Below are 21,285 nucleotides of genomic sequence, written 5' to 3'. Positions count from 1 at the left end.
CAAATTCCTAGGGGCACCCTTATCTGCTAGGAGGCGTGCACCAATTCAGGTATAAGCAGAGACTCACTATAAAGGAATGGGCAGATTCCTAAACAACCCATGTTGTTAATAGAGGGTAAAGTAGGGTCAGGGGAGATGAGAGGAGTGATGAGCAGGAGTTAGAATCCAGCATGGCCTGAATTTTAACCGTCTAAACACTGGCTCAGCTGGGTCTCTATTTGTCATTATTTTTTACAGCAACTGGTAAAACTACTCCTCTGTCTTTTTATGTAGCCCTTCTGTGGGCTTTACATGACATTGCATGGTAGTTAGTTGCTTACATATCTTAATCTTCTATCTGTGATCTCTTCTTCTTCAAGGGTAGGATCTGAGCCTCATTCATTTTTATATTCCTTGTACTGAGCATATACCTAATAAACACTGGTTGAATAAAGAAAACGAATGAATAAATGAATAAATAAATAAATAAATCAAAGCCAAATGAATAAATAAAATGCTTATTTTATCCTCCTTTAAAAACATCAGCAAAATAGGACATAGAGTGTAACGAAGATTCCATTACTTTCTGGTGCACCCCTGATTGTGGGACTCTGGTATTTGCTTGTGTGTATGTGTGTGCATGTGTGTGTGTACATGTGTGCGTGTGTGTGTATTACTATAACTACTTGTAAGAGTTAAATAATTGGTAATGGGAACTCAAGTTAGGCCTTTGGGATCCCTAAGAGGTGCAGAGAAACTTGGATTTCTCCAGTACTAGTAAATCGAAGAGGAAAGTTCAATAATGCTGCTGCAAGAGTCCATCTATAAGATGACATTTATAGGAAGAAAGGGTTGTTCAAAAATTATTTGATATTGTCTAGGCAATGAGCTTAAAGAGCAAGAGTCTAAGCTAAGGGTAGAAACATGGTACCAGAAACACCTGTTTGCTTCCTCTCTCCTCCAGGGAGCTGAGCAATATAGCTCAATGTAGTTAGGTGACCAAAAACTGATAAAATCATGCAAGGAATACTTACAACACTATCTACTTAATTCGCATACAAATAATAAGAAGCCATTTCTGTAAGATTGTGGTAAAACTTAGATGCTTCTACTCTGCTAGAGGTATTAGAAATCAGTTTAACTCTTTTAGAAATCAGTAAGTCAAGGAGGTTGCCATGCTATTCCTGCCTAGCAATGGAAAATAGTTTTTCTTCTTACCTAGCAATGGAAACAAAAGATTTTCAGAGATCTTTGATTAACCATGGTAAAGTTTAATGATGTCCTGGAGGGTTTTGTAATGGACTAAAAGTAACCAGGCAATATTGTGATAAGAGTGGTGTACTGGATTTTTTTTGGCAGGAAGTTATAGATGGACACAGCTATGATTCTATCCAGATGGTTGTAACCAAGAGAAGTTCGGGCTATGAATGTCTGTGCAGGTTCTACTGTTCCCCCAAGTTTGCAGCTTCCCCAGGGGAGCCTGCACTTTGGGTGACTCCTGGATTTGAATGTGATAGACTGATTCATTCATTCATTCCTTCCTTCCTTCATTCAACAATGTTTATTGAACTACCACTGTGTGAGTTATCTGTTTGAAGGATAGCACTTTCCTATTTTTCTTTGGGAAATAAGTATTGAGTATCCTTTCTTACATGACAGGATACTCAAGAGATATTTGCTGATTGACTGACACAGGCTGAAACAAAATGGATTTTTCCCACACTGGTTTCATTGTGAGTTGCAGTTGACAGAATTTATTTCATCTGTAAAACTTCTTTAAGTTTATGAGTTGCTAAGCTTGAGAGATTTCAGCTTTCTTTTCCATTCCCCTTGCAATAAAGATCTCTTTTTATATTCTCATTTCTATCAAAATCAGATGCTGACGGTTCCCTTATGTAAATTCTCTCTGGCTAGGGTGGTGTTGGTTCTATATTTTTTAATGAGCTTCCTTATCCTGTGTTCAGCTAGAGCCTTAGGTTGTTAACCTTAAAGCCTCAATGCAGAACCAGGCTCACTGATTTCACCTTTTTAAAATACTAGCATTCCCACTAGTTGTGTGTATGTGTGTTTGAGAAAGAGGGAGGGAAAGAGAAAGAGAGAGAGAGAATTATGACTAAAGTTTCAAACTAAAGTTCAGCTGTTGAACTTGGACTATTCATGTACTCTCAGTCTTTGAATTAGTCTTAGGGAATTTAAGAGATAAACAAAAAGCACCTAGAGAGGTGGCTGTGATTCAGAGACCCAGAAAACAGAAAATAACTGGAGGATTAACCTGTATGTGGCTGGGAGTAGGGTGTAAGGGTGAGGCCGTAGGCCTGAAGAGAAGGAAAATAATACATCACCAGTTGACAGTAGCTAGACGGACATTCACAAAACTAGTCCAGCAACTGAACATGGACACAGGAGAAACTGGCTCTACTGTACCTTGGTAGGCATGGGCTTCTTAAAGGTGATTTCAGCTTGCATCCAAACACCCCTTGGGGACTCCAACACAGACCAGATCTTCTCTTGAACCACATGGTTCTCTTCAAAGATGTAAACTGCTAGGGTGTCACTCATTTTTAAAAATCCATAGATGGCATAATGAAAACGCAGACAATACTGCAAGTTTCCTGGTAGGGAGGGCCCATAGAGCCTTCCAATGTAGCCAGGCTGAGATGTGAACTTTGTATTGGCTAGCAGGTAATACCCTGCAAACAAGATAAAGCATATCAGCAATGCAAAATAATCTAATCTAGATTAGCAAGTGGTAAAATATGATTAAAGTAGAACTAGACAGCAAAGACTATCAGCTATGCTTTAAATGATAGAAAGCATTTTCTAATGTCTGTGGCTTAAGTGACAGAAAATATCCATGTGCCTCTATTGAAATGATACCTCATTCAATTCTAAGTAAACTTTATAAATCAGTACAGATTTTCTATAGAATATGCCCAGATTCCAGTCATTAATTAGGATTTACACTTTTCATGAAACAAAAAGGATGAAGTCATCTTGGAGATACCAGCTGCCTGGGTCAACCGTCTGACTTAGATTGTACATTCCGAGGACTGAACCATAGTGAATGGAAGGCCCAGAGCAGATTTTTCCTTATTATCTCCTTAGTGACCAATAGAGATGGTGGGATTTCAGGCTGGCCTGGCAGTCTTTGTGGAAGTTTGTGTGTCTGGGCAGAGCCTACTCCTTTCTCGGTCAAATGTTAAACCTGCCCTTGAAGAGCAGGTTTTTCATCAGATGGATCCTCCCAGGTGCTAAAGATCTATGTTCTTCCTTTATTCCTTCTAAACAACATAAAGAAAAATAAGATCAGGAACCTCCCCCTCCCACCATCCCCATGGACAATTTAAAATGAGTTCGTGTATCCTGGAAAGCCTGGGCAGAAAAGAAAAAAATAATAACACCTTATTTTTTCTCTTTCTTTTTTCTGCTCCTCCTCCTGTCAGTTTTCTTTTGGGTACCTCAGTCTTTGTATACAGTTTAGTTTTACCCAGTTATTTAACTCAAAAGAAGAGAAAGACATGCCAGAGCTCTCTATCCCTCCATACACCAAGAGGCCATATGAGGACACAGGATAAGGTGGCCATCTGCAAGCCAGGAAGAGACCTCTCACCAGAAACCATCCTGATGGCACCTTGATTTTGAACTCACAGCCTCCAGAACTGTGAGGAAATAATGTCTGTTGTTTAAGCCACCCAGTCTGTGGTATTTTGTTATGGCTGCCTGAGCAGACTATTATGAGTGGCCATACAACAGCCAGAAACACCTTTTTGAAACCTCAGTTTCATCTGTGTTTTTTCTGCTTAAAACCTCTCAGTGGCTTCTCATGTCCTCTATAATAAAATTCCAAATGCTTCCTGTGGCCTGCCACACCCAGAATCTATCTCTCTCTCTGACATAATTTTCCTCCATTCTCCTCGTCACCATTCCTCCCCACGGTGCAGCCATACAGACTTTCCTATTCTGCAGTGTGACCAGCTCTTTCCAAATTCGAGGCCTTCACAGATGTTGTTCCCTCTGCCTGGGTCACTCCTACTCTCCCAGCTAATGGCAGCTTCCCTCAGAGAAAATTTCCCTGAATCCTGAACCCAAATTAGAGTCTTCCCTCTATTCTGTCTCAGAGCTCACTCTTCATTTCTTTCTACTGTGAAAGAAGGGGATCAGAACATGCCACCCCAAACTATGTCACTTTGGCATTTTGATTATTTTGAGGTAAAGTCACTTGAGAAATGGCAGAGGCAGGAAGGATCCTTTGACCTCCCCTTTTCTATTATACTTAAAAGCAGGTCATAAAATTTCCTGTGAACAAGGTGTTCTCCCTGTCCCAGAAAGGGAAGAACATTCTGTCACTAAAGACTGGGAGTTGACACCAAAATGGATCTGTACAAACAAACCTACTAACATAACCCTCATCTTCCATTGTTTCCTCCATATATTTCCTAGTCACTTTCCCACAATTTACTGCCCCTGGAAACTTAAGCCCCATGACCCTTTTTTGTCTTGCTACTTCTCCGCAATTTTATCATCCTTTGTTTAAAATGGTGTTGAAGCTCTCAGGCCTATCTGCTTCTTTGGGTCTTCATTGTTTTTATGAAGGCTCCCAAGTGCAAGTCAAAATATTAAATAAAATTTGTATTTTTTTCTTGTTAATCTGTCTTACATCACTTTAATTCTCAGGTCCAAACATGGAACCCAAGAGGGTAGAGGAAAAGTTTTTCCTCCCTGACAGCACTTACCACAACCTGTGCTTATAAGTTTGTTTGTGTATATATTTGTCTAATGTTTCTCTTGCCCTTTGAAAAGACTGTCTGCCAGTGAAGGTGGGATTCATTTCAGATTCGTTCACTGTTGTATTCCCCAGGAGTTAATCCACTTGAATGTTTGAAAATTGACAAACTGAGAGTATGGTGAGTCTTTTTGTCCCTAAACAGCTCCCCGTTTCATCAGTTCACTGCTCCCAGAATTCAAATGGTTCTCTAGAGATGATTTTCCAGTTAATCAGCCCAAGGTCAGAATAGATTTAGTAGGGCCTTTATTTCTACAGGTTAGGCAACCTCTAAGAAAAGAATACAAAATTACAAGCACGAAATTGTGAGGGCTCTTTCAAGGCCTTTCTCAGGCTGGTAGAAGGCAGGGGCCCTGGAACCTAAGCTTCACCAGCTCCACGGTAAACTCACCTCAGTCTCCAGTATATAAATATGTGTTGAGTAAGTGAATGAGACACTGAACTCCTAGAGATCAAGCTCTTCACACTTGTCTCCACTGGGTTGGGCTCCACAAAGGCTGTCATTGAATTAATAGGTAATCCCTACACAAGGAGCACTCAGACTCCTGTTTCAAAAAGCTCCTTGTAAATATATCCATCAAGTGTCCACTCAACATTTTTTAATAGCTTTTCCCCTCACAATAGATTTTTTAAATTATAGTAAAATATACATGGTATAAAATTTACCATTTATCCATTTGAAAGTGCACAATTCAGCGGCATTTTGAGCATTCACAATGCTGTGCAGCCATCACCACTATGTAGTTCCAGATCATTTTCATCACCCACAGGCAACCCCATACTTAAACACTCTTATTCCCTCTGCCACAGCCCCTGGCAACCACTGAAATCTGCTTTTTATCTGTAGGAATATGTCTCTTCTGGAGATTTCGTATAAATACAATTCAACAGATTTTTTTCCTTAAACGTATTGCATCTAAAGTGAGTTCCAAAATATTTTACAAGGATTTGCCTGTTTAATTAACTAGCAAATATGTTTGTTAACACGGCAACTTGAATTCCAATTTTAAAAAATGGTCAAACACAAGATTACTGATTGTCTTTGCTTCTTCACAGCTGCCTTTTTTCTTTAAGTCGATGTCTTTGCAGGTATGAAGTAGGAATGGCCAATAAAGCTCACGACTACCCAAGATGTCCCCGCATAGACAGATCCCTGATTTACCTAAGCCTGTAGTGTGGTCTCCAGCCCGATACATGTTTGGTTTTACTTTCACTCGGGTCCAACCTGGACCTTCTTTATCTTGGTAAAAGTTGCAGAGATCTTGCTCAAAATTGCAGCTGGCTTCCACGGCACTGAACAGAAGTTCTGAGCAAAGGACAAGCAAAGTTAATGACAGTCCCAAAGATCTCAAAGGACTACATCAACTGGTTGACAGATATTTATATATATACATTTGTACCAGGGGAGACCGAAGAAGTAAAACACAACTAAATATCTTTACCCGAAGGGCATGCTGACAGGTTAGCATCAAACCAACATTTCAACATGACAGGAAAATTGTTCTTTTCCTTTCTAAAGGGAGGGGAGAAAGGAGCACTGTTCACATTATAAAAATGAAGTATCCGACTTCAAAAGAAATTTCCTCCCATGGAAATGCAAATCAAAACCACAATGAGATAGCATCTCACACCAGTTAGAATGGCAATCATTAAAAAGTCAGGAAACAACAGGTGCTGGAGAGGATGTGGAGAAACAGGAACACTTTTACACTGTTGGTGGGACTGTAAACTAGTTCAACCATTGTGGAAGTCAGTGTGGCGATTCCTCAGAGATCTAGAACTAGAATTACCAATTGACTCAGCCATCCCATTACTGGGTATATACCCAAAGGACTATAAATCATGCTGCTATAAAGACACATCACACGTATGTTTATTGAGGCACTATTCACAATAGCAAAGACTTGGAACCAACCCAAATGTCCAACAATGATAGACTGGATTAAGAAAATGTGGCACATATACACCATGGAATACTATGCAGCCATAAAAAATGATGAGTTCATGTCCTTTGTAGGGACATGGATGAAATTGGAAATCATCATTCTCAGTAAACTACCACAAGGACAAAAAACCAAACACCGCATGTTCTCACTTATAGGTGGGAATTGAACAATGAGAACACATGGACACAGGAAGGGGAACATCACACTCTGGGGACTGTTGTGGGGTGGGGGGAGTGGGGAGGGATAGCATTAGGAGATATACCTAATGCTAAACGACGAGTTAATGGGTGCAGCACACCAGCATGGCACATGTATACATATGTAACTAACCTGCACATTGTGCACATGTACCCTAAAACTTAAAGTATAATAATAATAATAAATAAATAAAAAGAAATTTCCTGTCATGACTGTGAACGTTTATTCATATACTTCTTCACAATTCACAATTCATTCATAAAAATTTTAAAAGAAAAAAGAGAAAAGGAAGAGATTTTATGGGACTCCAAATTTGTCTCTAAGATGAAGATTTTAGATATAATATTTTATAGAAACAATTTTCCTTTGTTGCTCAATCTCTGTGTCAGAAGCACAGCTGATGTCTACTTTGACATCAGTAGTAGGAGCTGATCTGCTTGAAGAAAGTCATCACTCAGTTTAAATTGTGCAGGTCAAAGAGTCACAGTTCTGTCATGGGTACTGCTATTGCTTTGACTTTGCCGAGTTCTGGTATTATTTACCCTGTTCTATAAATACCTCACCCCAGATGGCCTGGAGGGAACATAAAAGATTTCTGCTCTTTGAGAAGACATACAAATGGCCAACAGGTATATAAAAAAAATGTTCAACATCACTAATCAGCAGAGAAATGCAAATTAAAACTACACGATATCATCTTAGTCAGAATGGCTATTATTAAAAAGACAAAAATTAACAGATGTTGGTGAGGATGTGGAGAAAAGGGAACTCTTATACAATGTTAGTGAGAATGTAAACTAGTACAGCCACTATGGAAAACAGTGTGGAGATTTCTCAAAAAAATGAAAATAGAACTACCATTCGATCCAGCAATCCCATTACTGGGTATCTACTCAAAGGAAAAGAAATCAATATATCAAAAAGATGATGCACTTGTATGTTTATCTTAGCACTATTAACAGTAGCAAAGATAAGGAAACAACCTCAGTGCCCATCAGCGGATGACTGAATAAAGAAAGTATCATATGTACATACAAACTGGAATACTATTCATCCATAAAAACAATGAAATTATGTCTTTTGCAGCAACATGGTTGGAATTGGAGGTCATTATCTTAGGTGAAACAAGTCAGACACAGAAACACAAATACTACATGCTCTCACTCATAAGTGGGAGCTAAATAATGTGTACACACTGATACAGAAAGTGGAATGATAGACGGTGGAGACTTAGAAGGGTGAGGGAGTAGGAGGGGGTATGGAAAGTAAGAAATTACTTAATGGGTACAATGTATGTTACTCCAGGATGGATACCCTAAAATCCTCACTTAACACTATGCAATCTATGCCTGTAACAAAACTGTATTTGTACCACATACATTTATACAAATAAAATGCTTCTGCTCTTTTGAGAGTAACTTTTAATCCTATCAACAATTGGCTTGTAAATCACGCTGTTCAGATTTCCCTCTTAGAACAGAGGGGATGTGACTGTAGCAGTTGGGATACATTCGGTGCAGCCAAGTGTGATTCTTGTCTGAATGCTGACATACACGTCTAACAATCTAGGGAGAGAGGACATGTGTTGAATAACTGGAAAATTATCTCTAGGGAAACATTTGGGCTCTAGGAGCAGTGAGCCGATGAAACAGCTCACTATAAAAACTTACTATATTCTCAATTTGTCAATTTCCAAAGCAAGAAAACATTCAGGTGGGTTGAAGAACTGACCCAGATTAAAGTGGATGAAAGAGGCATGACAATCAAATGCTACCAGGGATGCAAGATTCAAACTTGGTCCAGAAGAACAGATATCTATAAAGGTTGTTATTGGGGCAATTGGAAACATTGGTGTATGGACCGAAAGTAAGTTGATAATGTTGTATCAGTATTAAATTTCCTGAACTCCGTAATTATCCTATAGTTATGCTGAAGAATGTGTTTGATTATAAAATACACACTAAAATATTTAATGGTAAAGGGGAATGATGTTTGCAACCTATTCTTAAATGGTAGATAAAGCAAACATGGCAAAATCTTAATTTGTAGAGCTGGGTGAAAAGTATATAGGAGTTCTTTGTAGTTTTCCTGCAGATTTTGTCTGAGTTTGAAATGATAGAAAATTGAAGAGCTCCAAGAAAATTAAATTTTAAAAAGTAACTGATTAACAACACATTACAAAAAAAAAGATTAGGTAAAAAGTGTTCCTATATAACTAGAACCTGATTGTATCTCAGGGGATATGCCCTAGGAAGTGCACCAGGAGCAAACCCAGATGAGCCAGACTGGAGAAGAGGAAATGAAGAGAATTCTCAATGCTCTAAGATGGGTAGATTAGCCCACACCCTGGTCTGCCTGATTCTGTCAGCACCAGGGTATATCTTTAAGCCCTGAAGATAAAGTCTGTGAAAAATGAACAAGATGTTACATGAACAAGGATCCTTTGACATTCTCCCATGGATATTTGAGACCACAGGAAACCCCATTAAAGTATTCAGTATTAGTCACCCCTCTGCTACTGGGTAATAAAAAAACAAATAAAAATCCCAAATCTACAGATGGCCATCTAACTCAGGAAATGGGGTGGCACTGCCAAGTGCCATGCACGAAAACAGTAGGTCAGTGAATTCCTCATCAGGAATGAATCTTCCCCCTTCCTCCTTTTTTTTCATTCTTTGTCCCAGCTAGAGAGGGGAGAAGAAGAAATGAATCTTAAAGCAGGGCTCTTGGGCGACTGCAAGAGAATCTTAACTCAGTTATTAGATGTGTGGGAGGCGGTGGAAGGTGGCATAAAAGCGTGAAAGTTTACAGAAGTTTTATTCATAAGCACCAAAACTTGAAAGCAACCAAGCTATGTCCTTCAGTAGGTGAGTGGATACATAAACTGTGGTACATCCAGACAACTAAATATCACTCAGCGCTAAGAAGAAATGAGCTATCAAGCCGTGAAATGATACGGAGTAAACTTAAATACATATTACAAAGTGCGGGAAGCCAGTTTGAAAAGGCTACATACTCTATGATTCCAACTATATGACATTCTTGAAAAGGCAAAACTATGGGGACAGTAAAAAGAACAGTAATTGCCACGGGTTTGGGGGAAGGAGAGGTGAATAGGCAAAACATAGAGAGTTTGTTGTTTACTTTTTGTTTTTGAGACAGGGTCCCACTTTGTGGCCCAGGCTGGAGTGCACTGGTGCAATCTTGGCTCACTGTAGCCTCTGCCTCCTGGGTTCAACCTATCCTCCTTCTTTAGCCTCCTAAGAAGCTGGGACCATAGGCATGCACCACCATGCCTGGCTAATTTTTGTATTTTTTGTAGAGACAGGGTTTCACCATGTTGCCCAGGCTGGTCTACAACTCCTGGGCTCAAGCAATCCACCCTCCTTTGCCTCCCAAAGTGCTGGGATTACAGGTGTGCACTACCATGCCTGGCCTGAATGTAGAGGGGGTTTTTAGGGCAATGAAAATGTATGATACTACAATGGTGGATACATGTCATTATACATTTGTCCAAATCCATACAGTATACAATACCACGAGTGAACCTTAATGTAAACTATGGACTCTGGGGACAGTGATGTATATGAAGGCACAGGGACTATGAGAGACCTCTGTATCTTCCTCTCAATTTTGCTGTGAACCTAAAACTACACTGAAAAAATAACGCCTATCAAAAAAAGCTTTAAAGTAAGCCAGGATCACTTCTCTCCATGGTGATAGACTGAGTCATACAGAAAATATTTTTCTGATGATGTGATTATAATATTTTGCTAATGAATAGATTTGAAATGGATTTTCCTGGGGTCTTGAGGAGGTCTGATAAAAAAAAAATCTCAAAAGCATAACTCAGGGGCTAAATCTTTTTCACCTAGAGTGCTGCTTCTACCCTGAGATAGTGTCTGATTCCTGAAGATGGGGCCAGAGGCCTGTCTGTGACCTGAGTGGGTGCAGAGGCTTTGCTTCAAGCTTGTTTCAGAGGTGTTAGTAAAGGGCAGATCACAAATTTAGCTGCTGGGAAGTGTAATGATGTATTTGAAGCATAGGGAGGAATCAGAGGCAGTTGGAAGCCTCTGAGCATCTGTTGATGATCAAGAAAAAAAGAAAAAAGAACTAAAGCCCCTTTAAGCAACTTACCAAAAAGCATCATAATGTAAGGTTTAGTTAATTACTTGCTTTCTGACATTTGAACTTTTTAGAAATGAGAAGCTTTGAAGATAATCTAATTAGCGGGAGTGTATTGCAATTTGAGAGTAGTTGGAAACATTTCTCATCCTTTCCTCTGCTCCATGGAGTTCACGGAGAGAAACTCAACATCGGTCCCACAGACTAAAAGGCTCATCAGCCCCTAGAGTACTGAAAGATAGATACTGGGGGCAGTGTGTTCTCTACACTGCTAACCTTGCAGGGTAGTTTTACTCTAGCATGTGCCAGCCCAAAAGCAGGCTGAGACAGCTCAAAGCTGGCTTGGGTAGGAGAGGCAGTGGGACCTGGCACCACACTGAAGACCAATGGGGAAACAAGGGCCAGAGTCACCGACTAGGCTGTAGAGACCCTTGGGGGCATTTAAGATAAGAAAGGCTGGGGCAACCTTAGCTGTAGCCTAGGCAGTAATTGGGCCTGGCTTTCCAAATAGGAGATTGAGGCAATGTGTTGTCAGTGAATGGCCAATATTGGGATTTAGGTAGTGATTCTCTGAGAGGCGTTCCCATGAGTGTTAGAATATACCCAGTCACTGGGTGTGGGGTGGACCCAAGCCCAGAAAGGAGATTGGGTCTGCATATGGCAGAGCAGTAGAGCTCTCAGTTTGAGGCTGGGCTTTATGGCAGGATTCTAGAAGTGAATGGGATCACCTCTTAGGCATTCAAAGATTTACAGACCAAAAGGAAGGCTTGCTCCCATCTTCTAAACTTTGGGACAGATGTGGTTGTGGAGTGGGAGAGTGAGGGGGCAAAGGGATGGAGAAGAAAGTGGGGGATGGTCTCACGGTCCTCTGGAAGCACCGGGTGTGGGGGGCAGTTCATTGGAGGGCCACATGACATTGCTGTTGAGTACCTGTGACTGTGAGATGGGCCTCAGGTCCGGGAGACTGGATTAACTCTAAACGCAACCAGATGGTGGGAACAAGATGCTTTGTATGTTGATATGATTCCTGTCTTAGCCTATTAGGGAGATGAGGGAAGAAAATGCTAGATCCAGCTGGGAAAAGCAGAGACAAGAAGTCTGGAGTTAACCAAGTTAAGGAAAAAATGTTGGCACCTGTTATGAAACAGAAGGGCATAAACTATTTGTGAAATGTAAGATGAAGTATGAAAATTAAAAGGCTCAGCTTCTAAAGACTCAGTCTGGCCCACGGCTGCTCAATGAAAGACATAAAGCAGGCTCCAGCTGACACAATCATCAAGCTAGTGCCCTTTGCTGGTTCTCTTTAGTTGCAATCTGACCCACTGTTCTCCAGGGATGGGTGGGCATATTTTGAAAATAAAGTAAATAATACTGTCTCATGATGAAGCATTTTCTGTGTACCATACTCTGTGCTAAGGCCTTCACAGACATTAACTCATTAACTTTCCCAACAAGTCTATGAAACAGATTCTTCCGTCTTTGCTATAGATGTGGAAAGAGTCTCAAAGAAGTTAAATAACATGACCCATGCCAGATAGCTTGGAAGTGGCAGAATAGGGATGTGAATCCACATTCCTGGTGGATTGAGCATAACACTACGATGATGCAATTAAACCATTTAAAGCCAAGCTGGCATAGTGGGAAGTTCTGAAGATCAGTATGGAGCCTTGGTTAACTGAACTGTATAAGAACTCATATCTGCGGAAGTTCCTGCACAGAAGGAGTCTGTGCTTTGCAGACTGAGGGATCAACAGCCCTATTAACACATGGTCCTTGTTTTGCTGGAACCTTTCTTTTCCTTTCACCAGACAGACCACCTGTGTAGTAGGAAAGAGCTCACACAAATTCTGTTTTTTTCAAAAGGAGGAGCATTTCTGAACATTACTTGTGGGTGATTCAGTTGGTTCTGTTACCTCCAGCTGCCTCTTCACCCACCCTCTGCCCAGCGCAGATATTAGATAAACACCTCTTCTACCATAGACAAAACAAGGGAATATAAATTTCAGTGTCACTGCCTAGTGACAGAAAAAAGATTTTGTCTAAAAATAATGATAAAGAGGTTATAAAATTACTATGAATGTAATTGAAATATCAACTGATAGGATTAGGGAGGAATCAAATGTAGAGAAGTAAAACAGTGTTGGTTTCTGTGTTCTGTCAAATTTAGAGACTCTTTTAATCTTTGATTATTGTTTGGATTAAATCATTAAAAAGTATGTAAATCTAATCTGGTTCTATCTGTTTTACAACCTTTTAAAAAATTAGAATTAGGAAAAATAGTATTCCATTTCAGCAAATTAGTAGGTTTCTGTCTAGTTTTGTGGTAACAGTTTAGCTCAAGTTGAAAATATTTTTCCATGTTAACTGTGGCTCACACCTGTAATGCCAGCACTTTGGGAGGACAAAGTGGGAGGATCCCTTGAGCTCAAGAGTTCAAGACCAGCCTGGACAACATAATGAGACCTCATCTCTACTAAAATAAAAACCAAAAAACTAGCCAGTCTCAGCTGCCCAGAAGGCTGAGACAGGAATATCACTTGAGGCCACGAGTTTGAGGCTGTGGTGAGCTGTGACTGCACCACTGCACTCTAGCCTGGGTGACAGAGCGAGACCCCCCAGTTCCCCTTCCCAAAAAAAAAAATTTCTTAGTCCCCTGATTTGCAGAATGTATCTGAAATCATATTAAATTACAAACCAACTCTATCTTGAGTGAAAGACCTCAAACGCCAAGTTCATAAATTACTTTCCATGCTACATAACCAAGAATAAGGGCTCACTAATAAGGCGGGGTGACCATAATGTCTCCCTTGGTCTCTCAAGGAAACAAATTCACTAAACAGTAAGGTCAATTTTATTTATCTGGGTTATCATTACTATATTATTATCCTTCTTATTATAAAACATTTGCTTTCTAATTCACTTTGAATCAATTTGCTTACCTATTTTTCCAGAGAGTAAAAATAATCCTCTCATTTTAAACATCAAATTTATGAGATCTCAAAACTGATCATGATAAAATAATTTGAGGGTTCATCCTGGAAGTGGAAAGTAATTTAATTAAGAGCACATGCTATTTAGCTAAAACTATCTAGAGATGTCTACCAAATACTAACGTCTTTAAACATGAGGCCATTTATAAATTTTGGATACATACAGTTGGAAAGGGCTTTTAAAATATATTATTCTATTCAGTAGATTGTGAGAGCTTTGTCCATCTACCCAGCCACCCATTTATGGGCCCAAGATATCCTCTAAAGAGAAAGATGGAGTGAGGGTGTGAGAATAAGTTAGTATTATTTAATTTTCTTTTCCTGGAAAGGAAAGATGAAACCTTCCTAAGATAGGACAACTGGCTGATGGTGTCAGAAACATTAGATTCCCTCTGTGAGGGAGGAAAAGAGAGTAATATTCCAGAAAAATGACCTTTGATTAAATAATTTTTTAAGGATGAGAGAAGGGGAAAGATATGAAAATTAAAAGCAATTAAAACAAGTTCTGACCACAAACATCTATTGAAACAGGAACATCCCAAAATGCAATGACAAATGGAGAATGCTCACCTGTCTGATTCTGGCAGTGAACAGGAGAGAACGAAATATCATCCAGGGCAACATAACCTCCCTTGGGACCATTGAAAGCAACTTCAAAAATAACCTGCAGAGGAAAATGGCATGCTGTCACATGTTCACATATTTTCGGTTTGGCTTAAGTGCTCTTAATGATTTAAAATGACATGTCAATCAAACCAGATGAAGCCAAGTTACAAGGACTCATGGAATCAGATTTCCAAATATGAGTTTGGGCAGCACCCTCCTCAACCTACAGTCTCTTTTTGGGAGAATGAAACTGCTATGATCTGAGTGTCTGTGGGACACTCACAAATTCTCAAAAGTCATACGTTGACATACGAACCCTTAAGGGAATGGTAATAGAAGGTGGGGCTTTTTGGGAGGTGATTAGGTTTTGGAATGGGATTGGTACCCTTATAAGTGAGGCCCAAGGGAGCTCATTTGCCCCTTCTGGAATTTGAGAACACAATGAGTAGGTGCCATATGGACCAGGAAACAGGCCCTCAGCAGACACCAGATCTGCCAACACTTTGATCTAGGACTTCCCAGACTTCAGGACTGTAAGAAATACATTTCTGTTGTTTATAAATTACCTAGTTTATGGTATTTTGTTATAGCAGCCTGAATGGACCAAGACAGAGTCTCTAAAGTTGCCTTTTATTGATGGATCTGCCCCTCTTCCTTGAATGTCAGCTGAAGTACCTATGTCATTTCTGCTAGAACTACAGAACTAATTAGCATTATGAACTTCAATTAAAGGAAAAATCAGCTAAGAAAGTAGGCCAGGTTTTTTTTTTTTTTTTACCTCCCTGCCATCCCTCAGGAGCAAACACCCTCTAAGTTCCTTTACTTCTTCCTATATGAACTCTACATCAAGGCCTGGACAGAGATGCAACAGTCAGAGGTGAGAACCCCGATCTCAGCATGTCCAGGTATGTTCCAATGGTTAGAAAGAACATGGGCCAATGACTTCAACCCCTTTAGTTTTGCTTTCTTCTCTACCAGCAACTTTAACTGTGAGCTCAGTCAACCACCTTCTGCCTGTGACCATGGGGGAATCAGATGTCAGCACAGCCTTCACCTGTGCTGGAGAAACCACCCAGGTGTGCAGTCCTCTTGTGTGAGTTAATAACCTGAGAAGACGCAGCATGGAACAGGGCTTGAAACTTCAGTGCCTACAAAGGCCAGGCAGGTAGTGGAAATGCAGAAGTGGGCTTGGTATGGTGCAGCCTCTTGTGAAATAGAGACAGAAACCCTGTCTAAAAGGGCAGCTGTCACTCAGCTTCATCAATTGCTGATATGTGGGAAGTCAGGCCTGTTATGGGTTGACCTGTGTCCCCCTGCATCCCTCACACACAATTCCTGTGTTGAAGTGCCAACCTCTAGTATCTCAGTATGTGACCTTATTTGGGAATAGGGTCACCGCAAATGTAATTAGTTAAGATGAGGTCATGCTGAAGTAGAGTGAGCCTCTAATTTAAACAACTGATGTCCTTATAAAAAGGAGAAATTTGGATGCAGACACTCTCACACACACACACACACACACACACACACACACACAGAATGCCATGTGAAAATGAAGGCAGAGAGCTACAAGCCAAGGAATGCCAAAGATTGCCAGCACACCACCAGAAATGGGAGAGAGGCATAGGACAGATTTTCTCTCATGGCCCTCAGAAGGAACAAGCCCTGCCAGCACCTTGATCATGAACTTCTGGCCTCCAGAACAATGACATACAAAATTTCTGTTTCTTAAGCGACCTGTTTTGTGCTACTTTGTTATGGGCAGTCCTAGCAAACAAATACGAGGCCTAATGTCTCTGTATCTAGCAAATTATCAAGAGGATCTGACTCTAGATTTTATCTGAAATCTTTGAGTTTGTCAATGCTGGCAATTAATTCAAAAATTAAAACAAAAATAAAATGAAAAACCCCACTCCACAGCCAGACAGATCACCACTGTGGACTAGATTTGACCTCTAGGCTTCTAGTTTGCAGCTTCTTCTGAATAGAATAGTTTCTTGGAAGCAGACAGACCAGAGTTCAAATCCCATTTTCATCACTTATTAGCTAGGTGGGCCTGGGTATATCACTGTATTAGTCTGTTTCAATGCTGCTGATAAAGACATACCAAGACTGGGTAATTTATATGGGAAAAAGAGTTTAATGGACTTACAGTTCCATGTGGCTGGGGAGGCCTCACAATCATGGCAGAAGGCAAAGAGGAGCAAGTCACATCTTATGTGGATGGAAGCAGACAAAGAGAAGAGAAGAGAGCTTGTGCAGGGAAACTCATCCTTATAAAACTGTCAGATCTTGTGAGACTTATTCACTATCACGAGAAAGGCATGAGAAAGAACTGCCCCCATGATTCAATTACCTCCCACTGGGTCCCTCCTACAACACGTGGGAATTCAAGATGAGATTTTGGTGGGGACACAGCCAAACCATATCAATCAGTTAACCTCCCAGGGTCTCAGTTTTCTTATCTATAAAACACCTGTCTTGTAGGACTGTTGAGATTAAATGAGATAATGTATACAAATATCCGAGCACAGAGTCAGGCACATAACAAGCTCTGAAATAATTTTCTATCTTTTTCTGAAGGTTGGTTGGCCGCAGTGGTTCATGCCTGTAATTCCAGCACTTTGAGAGGCTGAGGTGGGCGGATCATTTGAGCTCAGGAGTTTGAGACCAGCCTGGGCAACATGGCGAAACCTCATCTTTACAAAAAATACAAAAATTAGCTGGGTGTGGTGGCACATGCCTGTAGTCCCAACTACTTGGGAGGCTGAGGTGAGAGGACTGCTTGAACCTGGGAGGCAGAGGTTGCAGTGAGCCAAGATCACTCCACTGCACTCCAGCCTGGGTGACAGAGTGAGACCCTGTTTCAAAAACAATTTTTTTTTCTGCAGGTTGACTCCCTCTTGAACTTCTATTCAGGTTCCAGCCTAGCTAGCCACTAATTAGCTTGAGCAGGCCCATTCTTCTCCAGCCCTTGGTTTCTTCATTTTTTGAAAAGAAAAAGAGTTTGGACAAAATAGTTCTTAAAGTACCTTTCACCTTAACAGTAATGGTCCCATAAGGACCTGGTACCTAAACTCTCCAAAATCCACGGGGAAGCCTAGAAGTTTGTCTTTGCCAAGGGGGAAGGGCTATGAATGAAGGAAAAGATGTGGACTTATGAGAAGGGGCAAATTAACATTACAAACTTAACACAGGTCCATGACATTTAGCTCTCAAGGCACTAGCTGGTAAAGAAAGTGAATGGCAAAATTTACACTGAGCCGGTGGGGAAAGAATGCTATTCCTGATCAGCATTTGCTAATCACAGCCTCTGTGCCAATGTGTTCTCTTGTTCAGACAGTCTCCAATGTTTGTTTTCCTTCTCAAAATTCACTTGAGAATGTGATGACATTAAACTCACTGATTTCTTCAGGACAACTTTCTTTTCCTGATGAGTGAGAGCAAATAACACCAGTGAATAGTTCAGACTAGTAGAGCAAAATCACATGTGTTGACCCGAAGGATGTGTATTGAGGTTTAGTAGTGTCCAGAGTTGTAACTTTTCAAGTACTGATTTTTAAAAATTCAGCAACATTTGATTCAGACAAATGTTGCCCAAGGAGTTTATGGTTGGATGGAAGGAGTTGGTAAAGAGAACGCTGTCAGTGTGTGTGTGGGACTCATCTGACTTTGATGGGAAATTTTTGAAGCAGTACATGCATTTCTTTTCCTCCTCGTAACCCAAACTCACAGAAAATTTTCCACTGGGCTGCAAGAACAAATCGAGACCTGGTTGGACTTTGGGATAGGAAATAGCACACATTCTGCAAAAGACACTGTGCTCTCTCTAGAGTGTTTTTTTGGGGGGGGGGAAGGTGGGGAGGTAAATAGGAAGGGGGTGTGGGGAGAGGCAGGCACGCCATCAGTAGATGAAACACATCAGAAACTAAGACCTAACCCTGTTCTCTGCAGCTCTACATCAGGCTAGCAGATGGCACCACCGAAACCCATCCAGAGGAATAATCTGTTTCTCTGGCACTTTAAAGGGAACTGGAGAAGATATTGCAAAAAGCACAAAGTGAAAAGTGGAGGATATTAATAACTTGGGGTAACCAAGACTCTACTTATAGCTCCAAATCTTTATAGCAACCTTATAGCAACCATATTGCTGCACCCACTGATTCTAGAGGTCCTAAGGGGACCTCAGACAGAGCTGGGCCTCCTTCCTCAGCTTTCGGTCAGATTTTAGTCCACGAACTTAGTTACTGAGTTCTCTGGCATTCACCAGCTGTGTGACCTAGAAAAAAATGTCCAATTTCTTGGACACTCTGTTTTCTTCCTTCTTGTCTGTAAATACGGAGATAATTTTATCTACTTGGCTGGAGAGTCAGTACTGAAAGTACTTGTAGCTTCTGAAATACATACATAGATACAGACATGTATTCATGTATGGGCTTAGAAAAAGGTCGAAAAGATAGTAGAACTTTAATGTTAGTAGCCCTCCCCTTTGTGAAGTTGGCTGACGGCATTTTAATTCATTTCATTTCTCTGAATTTTCTAATTCTTCTGCATTGAACATGTCACTTATATAACTGGAAAAAGTTTTAAAATGAAGGCATCAAGCCTTGTTTCAAACTAGGGCCATAATAGCAAGTTTATTTCTGATTTTACGACATTATTTATGTTGCAAAAAAAGAAATGAGTCACTTTTTCTAAAAAAAAAAACAAAAACAAAAAACAAAAAACAAAACAGTTCACTCAAGTAAGGAAAACCTTCAAAACTGCTCTCAGGAAGGGTAGCTCAAGACTGAGTTTTACTTAGAGGGTTCTGATCTCCTCTTTTGAACCCTCTGTGACCACAGTGCAAGGTTCAGAAGGAGAGGGTCACCAAGAAGTCTAGTTGGTTAACTGGCTTTAGCCATATTTGTTCTCATAAAAATGACTCTTGCTAGGAAATGAAGGTGATAAAGGAGGCAGGCAAAGGGGACACAGAGGAAGGGAGAGCAGGAGAGGGGCTGAGGATGAGAAAGAGTACGGTTGAGGCACAGCAGAAAAGACAGACTGAGCGTGAGGCTGCACAGCCTCTCCATCTCCAGCCCTGTGTGTGAGTGGCATGTCTGCAGAGTGCCAGTGCACAGCTGGTGCGCACCAGTACACCTACCTCCATGGGGTAAGGAGCATTGAACTCGACCTCCGCAAGGTTCCAGGCAGCATTCCCTGGCCTGTCTGCTTTCCAGATTTCCTCGTAAAGGCCAGCCACATCCCGAGTGTAAAGGGAAAAGACATTGTCATTCCCCTGCTGGATCTGGTAATAAAATGACAGGCAGCCAGCCATGGGGGCTGTGGTCAACGGGGAGATGAGCTGTGCCACCTCCTGGAAGTGCTTCACATAAACCGAGTCCACGTACATGTAGTGGCCTGAAAATCACACAGACAGAGCACAGTGTTAAGAGTTGGGGGTGGGGGAGGGGAAGAGGTTCAGGCGAAATGGTGATTCTGCATTCAAAATAATCCAGCGGGAATGGTGAGGAGGAAGTGGATGAGTTACAGCTGACAGAGGTTTGGCCATGAGTGGATGGAGAAATGTTGCAGCTGAGAGATGGGTCCATGGGGTTCATTGCACTCTGCTAAATACAGGATGAGACCATTCCTTTTACTTTCCTTACTTTTGATTCAAGTAAAATCTACATAGAGAAAGGTAGATGTGTCATCTGTCAAGTGCTTAAGTTTTCACAAGCTGAACGCACCCATGGAGAGAAATAGAACATTACCCGAGAAGCCACTCCCTCCCAATCCTTATTTGAGTCATAAGACTCTGAAGAGCACACAAAGCTTACCATCTATTCTTAAAAGGGCATGGAGAGACCCTCCTGCACATGTTTACAATTAATGCAAGATGTCACCATGTGTTTTTTGAGTGAAACTAAGATTTTGAATTCCAACTATTTGGCAATTTGTGTGTTGTTAATAGCATGCAAGTCAATCGACACTGAAATTTGGAGGAGTGAATGTGTAGTACCACTCTTGGCAGGTCTTTGTGGGCTCTGGACCCAGAGGCTGGCCTCCATTAGGGGCATCTTGGTGAAACACAGAAACCATGTGGCAGAATGGAGACAGCCTTGACTTAGCATTGAAGAGAACTGAGGTTGAATCCTGCTCCACTTCTTAGTAGCCCTGTGACCTTGAACAAGTTTCTGAGTATGTCTGGATCTCAATTTCCTGATCTCTAGAATGACAATCAAATACTTTCCTCATAGAGGCAATGAATATTACATGGAGTCATGTATGTAAAGTGCTTAGCGTGTGCCTGGTACATTGTAGCTGTCTAACAATTACAATGCCATTCACAATTCTAGAACCATGCTTGCCCTATAGCCTGTTTTGTATAAAGGGTAAGCTATCATTGTTAGCAATTTTTTATGAATTCATTTGAGTGATGACAAAGAAGTGCTATTCAATGCAGCTACAACAGAATGCCCCTTCTGTTTACAAGCTCAGAATAATTATGGCTTAATATCTTCATTTCCATGACATAATTTCTGGTTAATAAGAATTCCTGGCCAGGTGCAGTGACTCATGCCTGTAATCCCAACACTTTGGGAGGCTGAGGCAGGAGCATTGCTTGAGGCCAGGAACTTGAGACCAGCCTGGGCAACATAGTGAGACCCCTGTCTCT

At 40.9% G+C, this 21,285-nt stretch overlaps 1 protein-coding gene across 3 annotated transcripts in view; it reads right to left on the bottom strand.

Annotated features, from left to right (window-relative positions):
- MAMDC2 (MAM domain containing 2) overlaps positions 1 to 21,285 on the bottom strand; it is a 177,452-nt gene that overhangs the window by 74,727 nt on the left and 81,440 nt on the right. For all 3 annotated transcript variants that reach the window (XM_031014898.3, XM_031014897.3, XM_004048109.5), the window contains exons 6-9: positions 19,771 to 20,027; positions 14,592 to 14,685; positions 5,925 to 6,068; positions 2,404 to 2,669 (exon numbers count right to left, since the gene is read on the bottom strand). In XM_031014898.3, the coding sequence (XP_030870758.1) occupies positions 2,404 to 2,669; positions 5,925 to 6,068; positions 14,592 to 14,685; positions 19,771 to 20,027 (761 nt within the window). The remainder of the gene's footprint in view (positions 1 to 2,403; positions 2,670 to 5,924; positions 6,069 to 14,591; positions 14,686 to 19,770; positions 20,028 to 21,285) is intronic.

This window comes from Gorilla gorilla, chromosome 13 (genome assembly GCF_029281585.2).
Source record: "Gorilla gorilla gorilla isolate KB3781 chromosome 13, NHGRI_mGorGor1-v2.1_pri, whole genome shotgun sequence".
Taxonomy (NCBI): Eukaryota; Metazoa; Chordata; class Mammalia; order Primates; family Hominidae; genus Gorilla; species Gorilla gorilla.
Note: the sequence above shows the minus strand (reverse complement) of the source record. Positions and strands in the feature narration are given on the sequence as shown.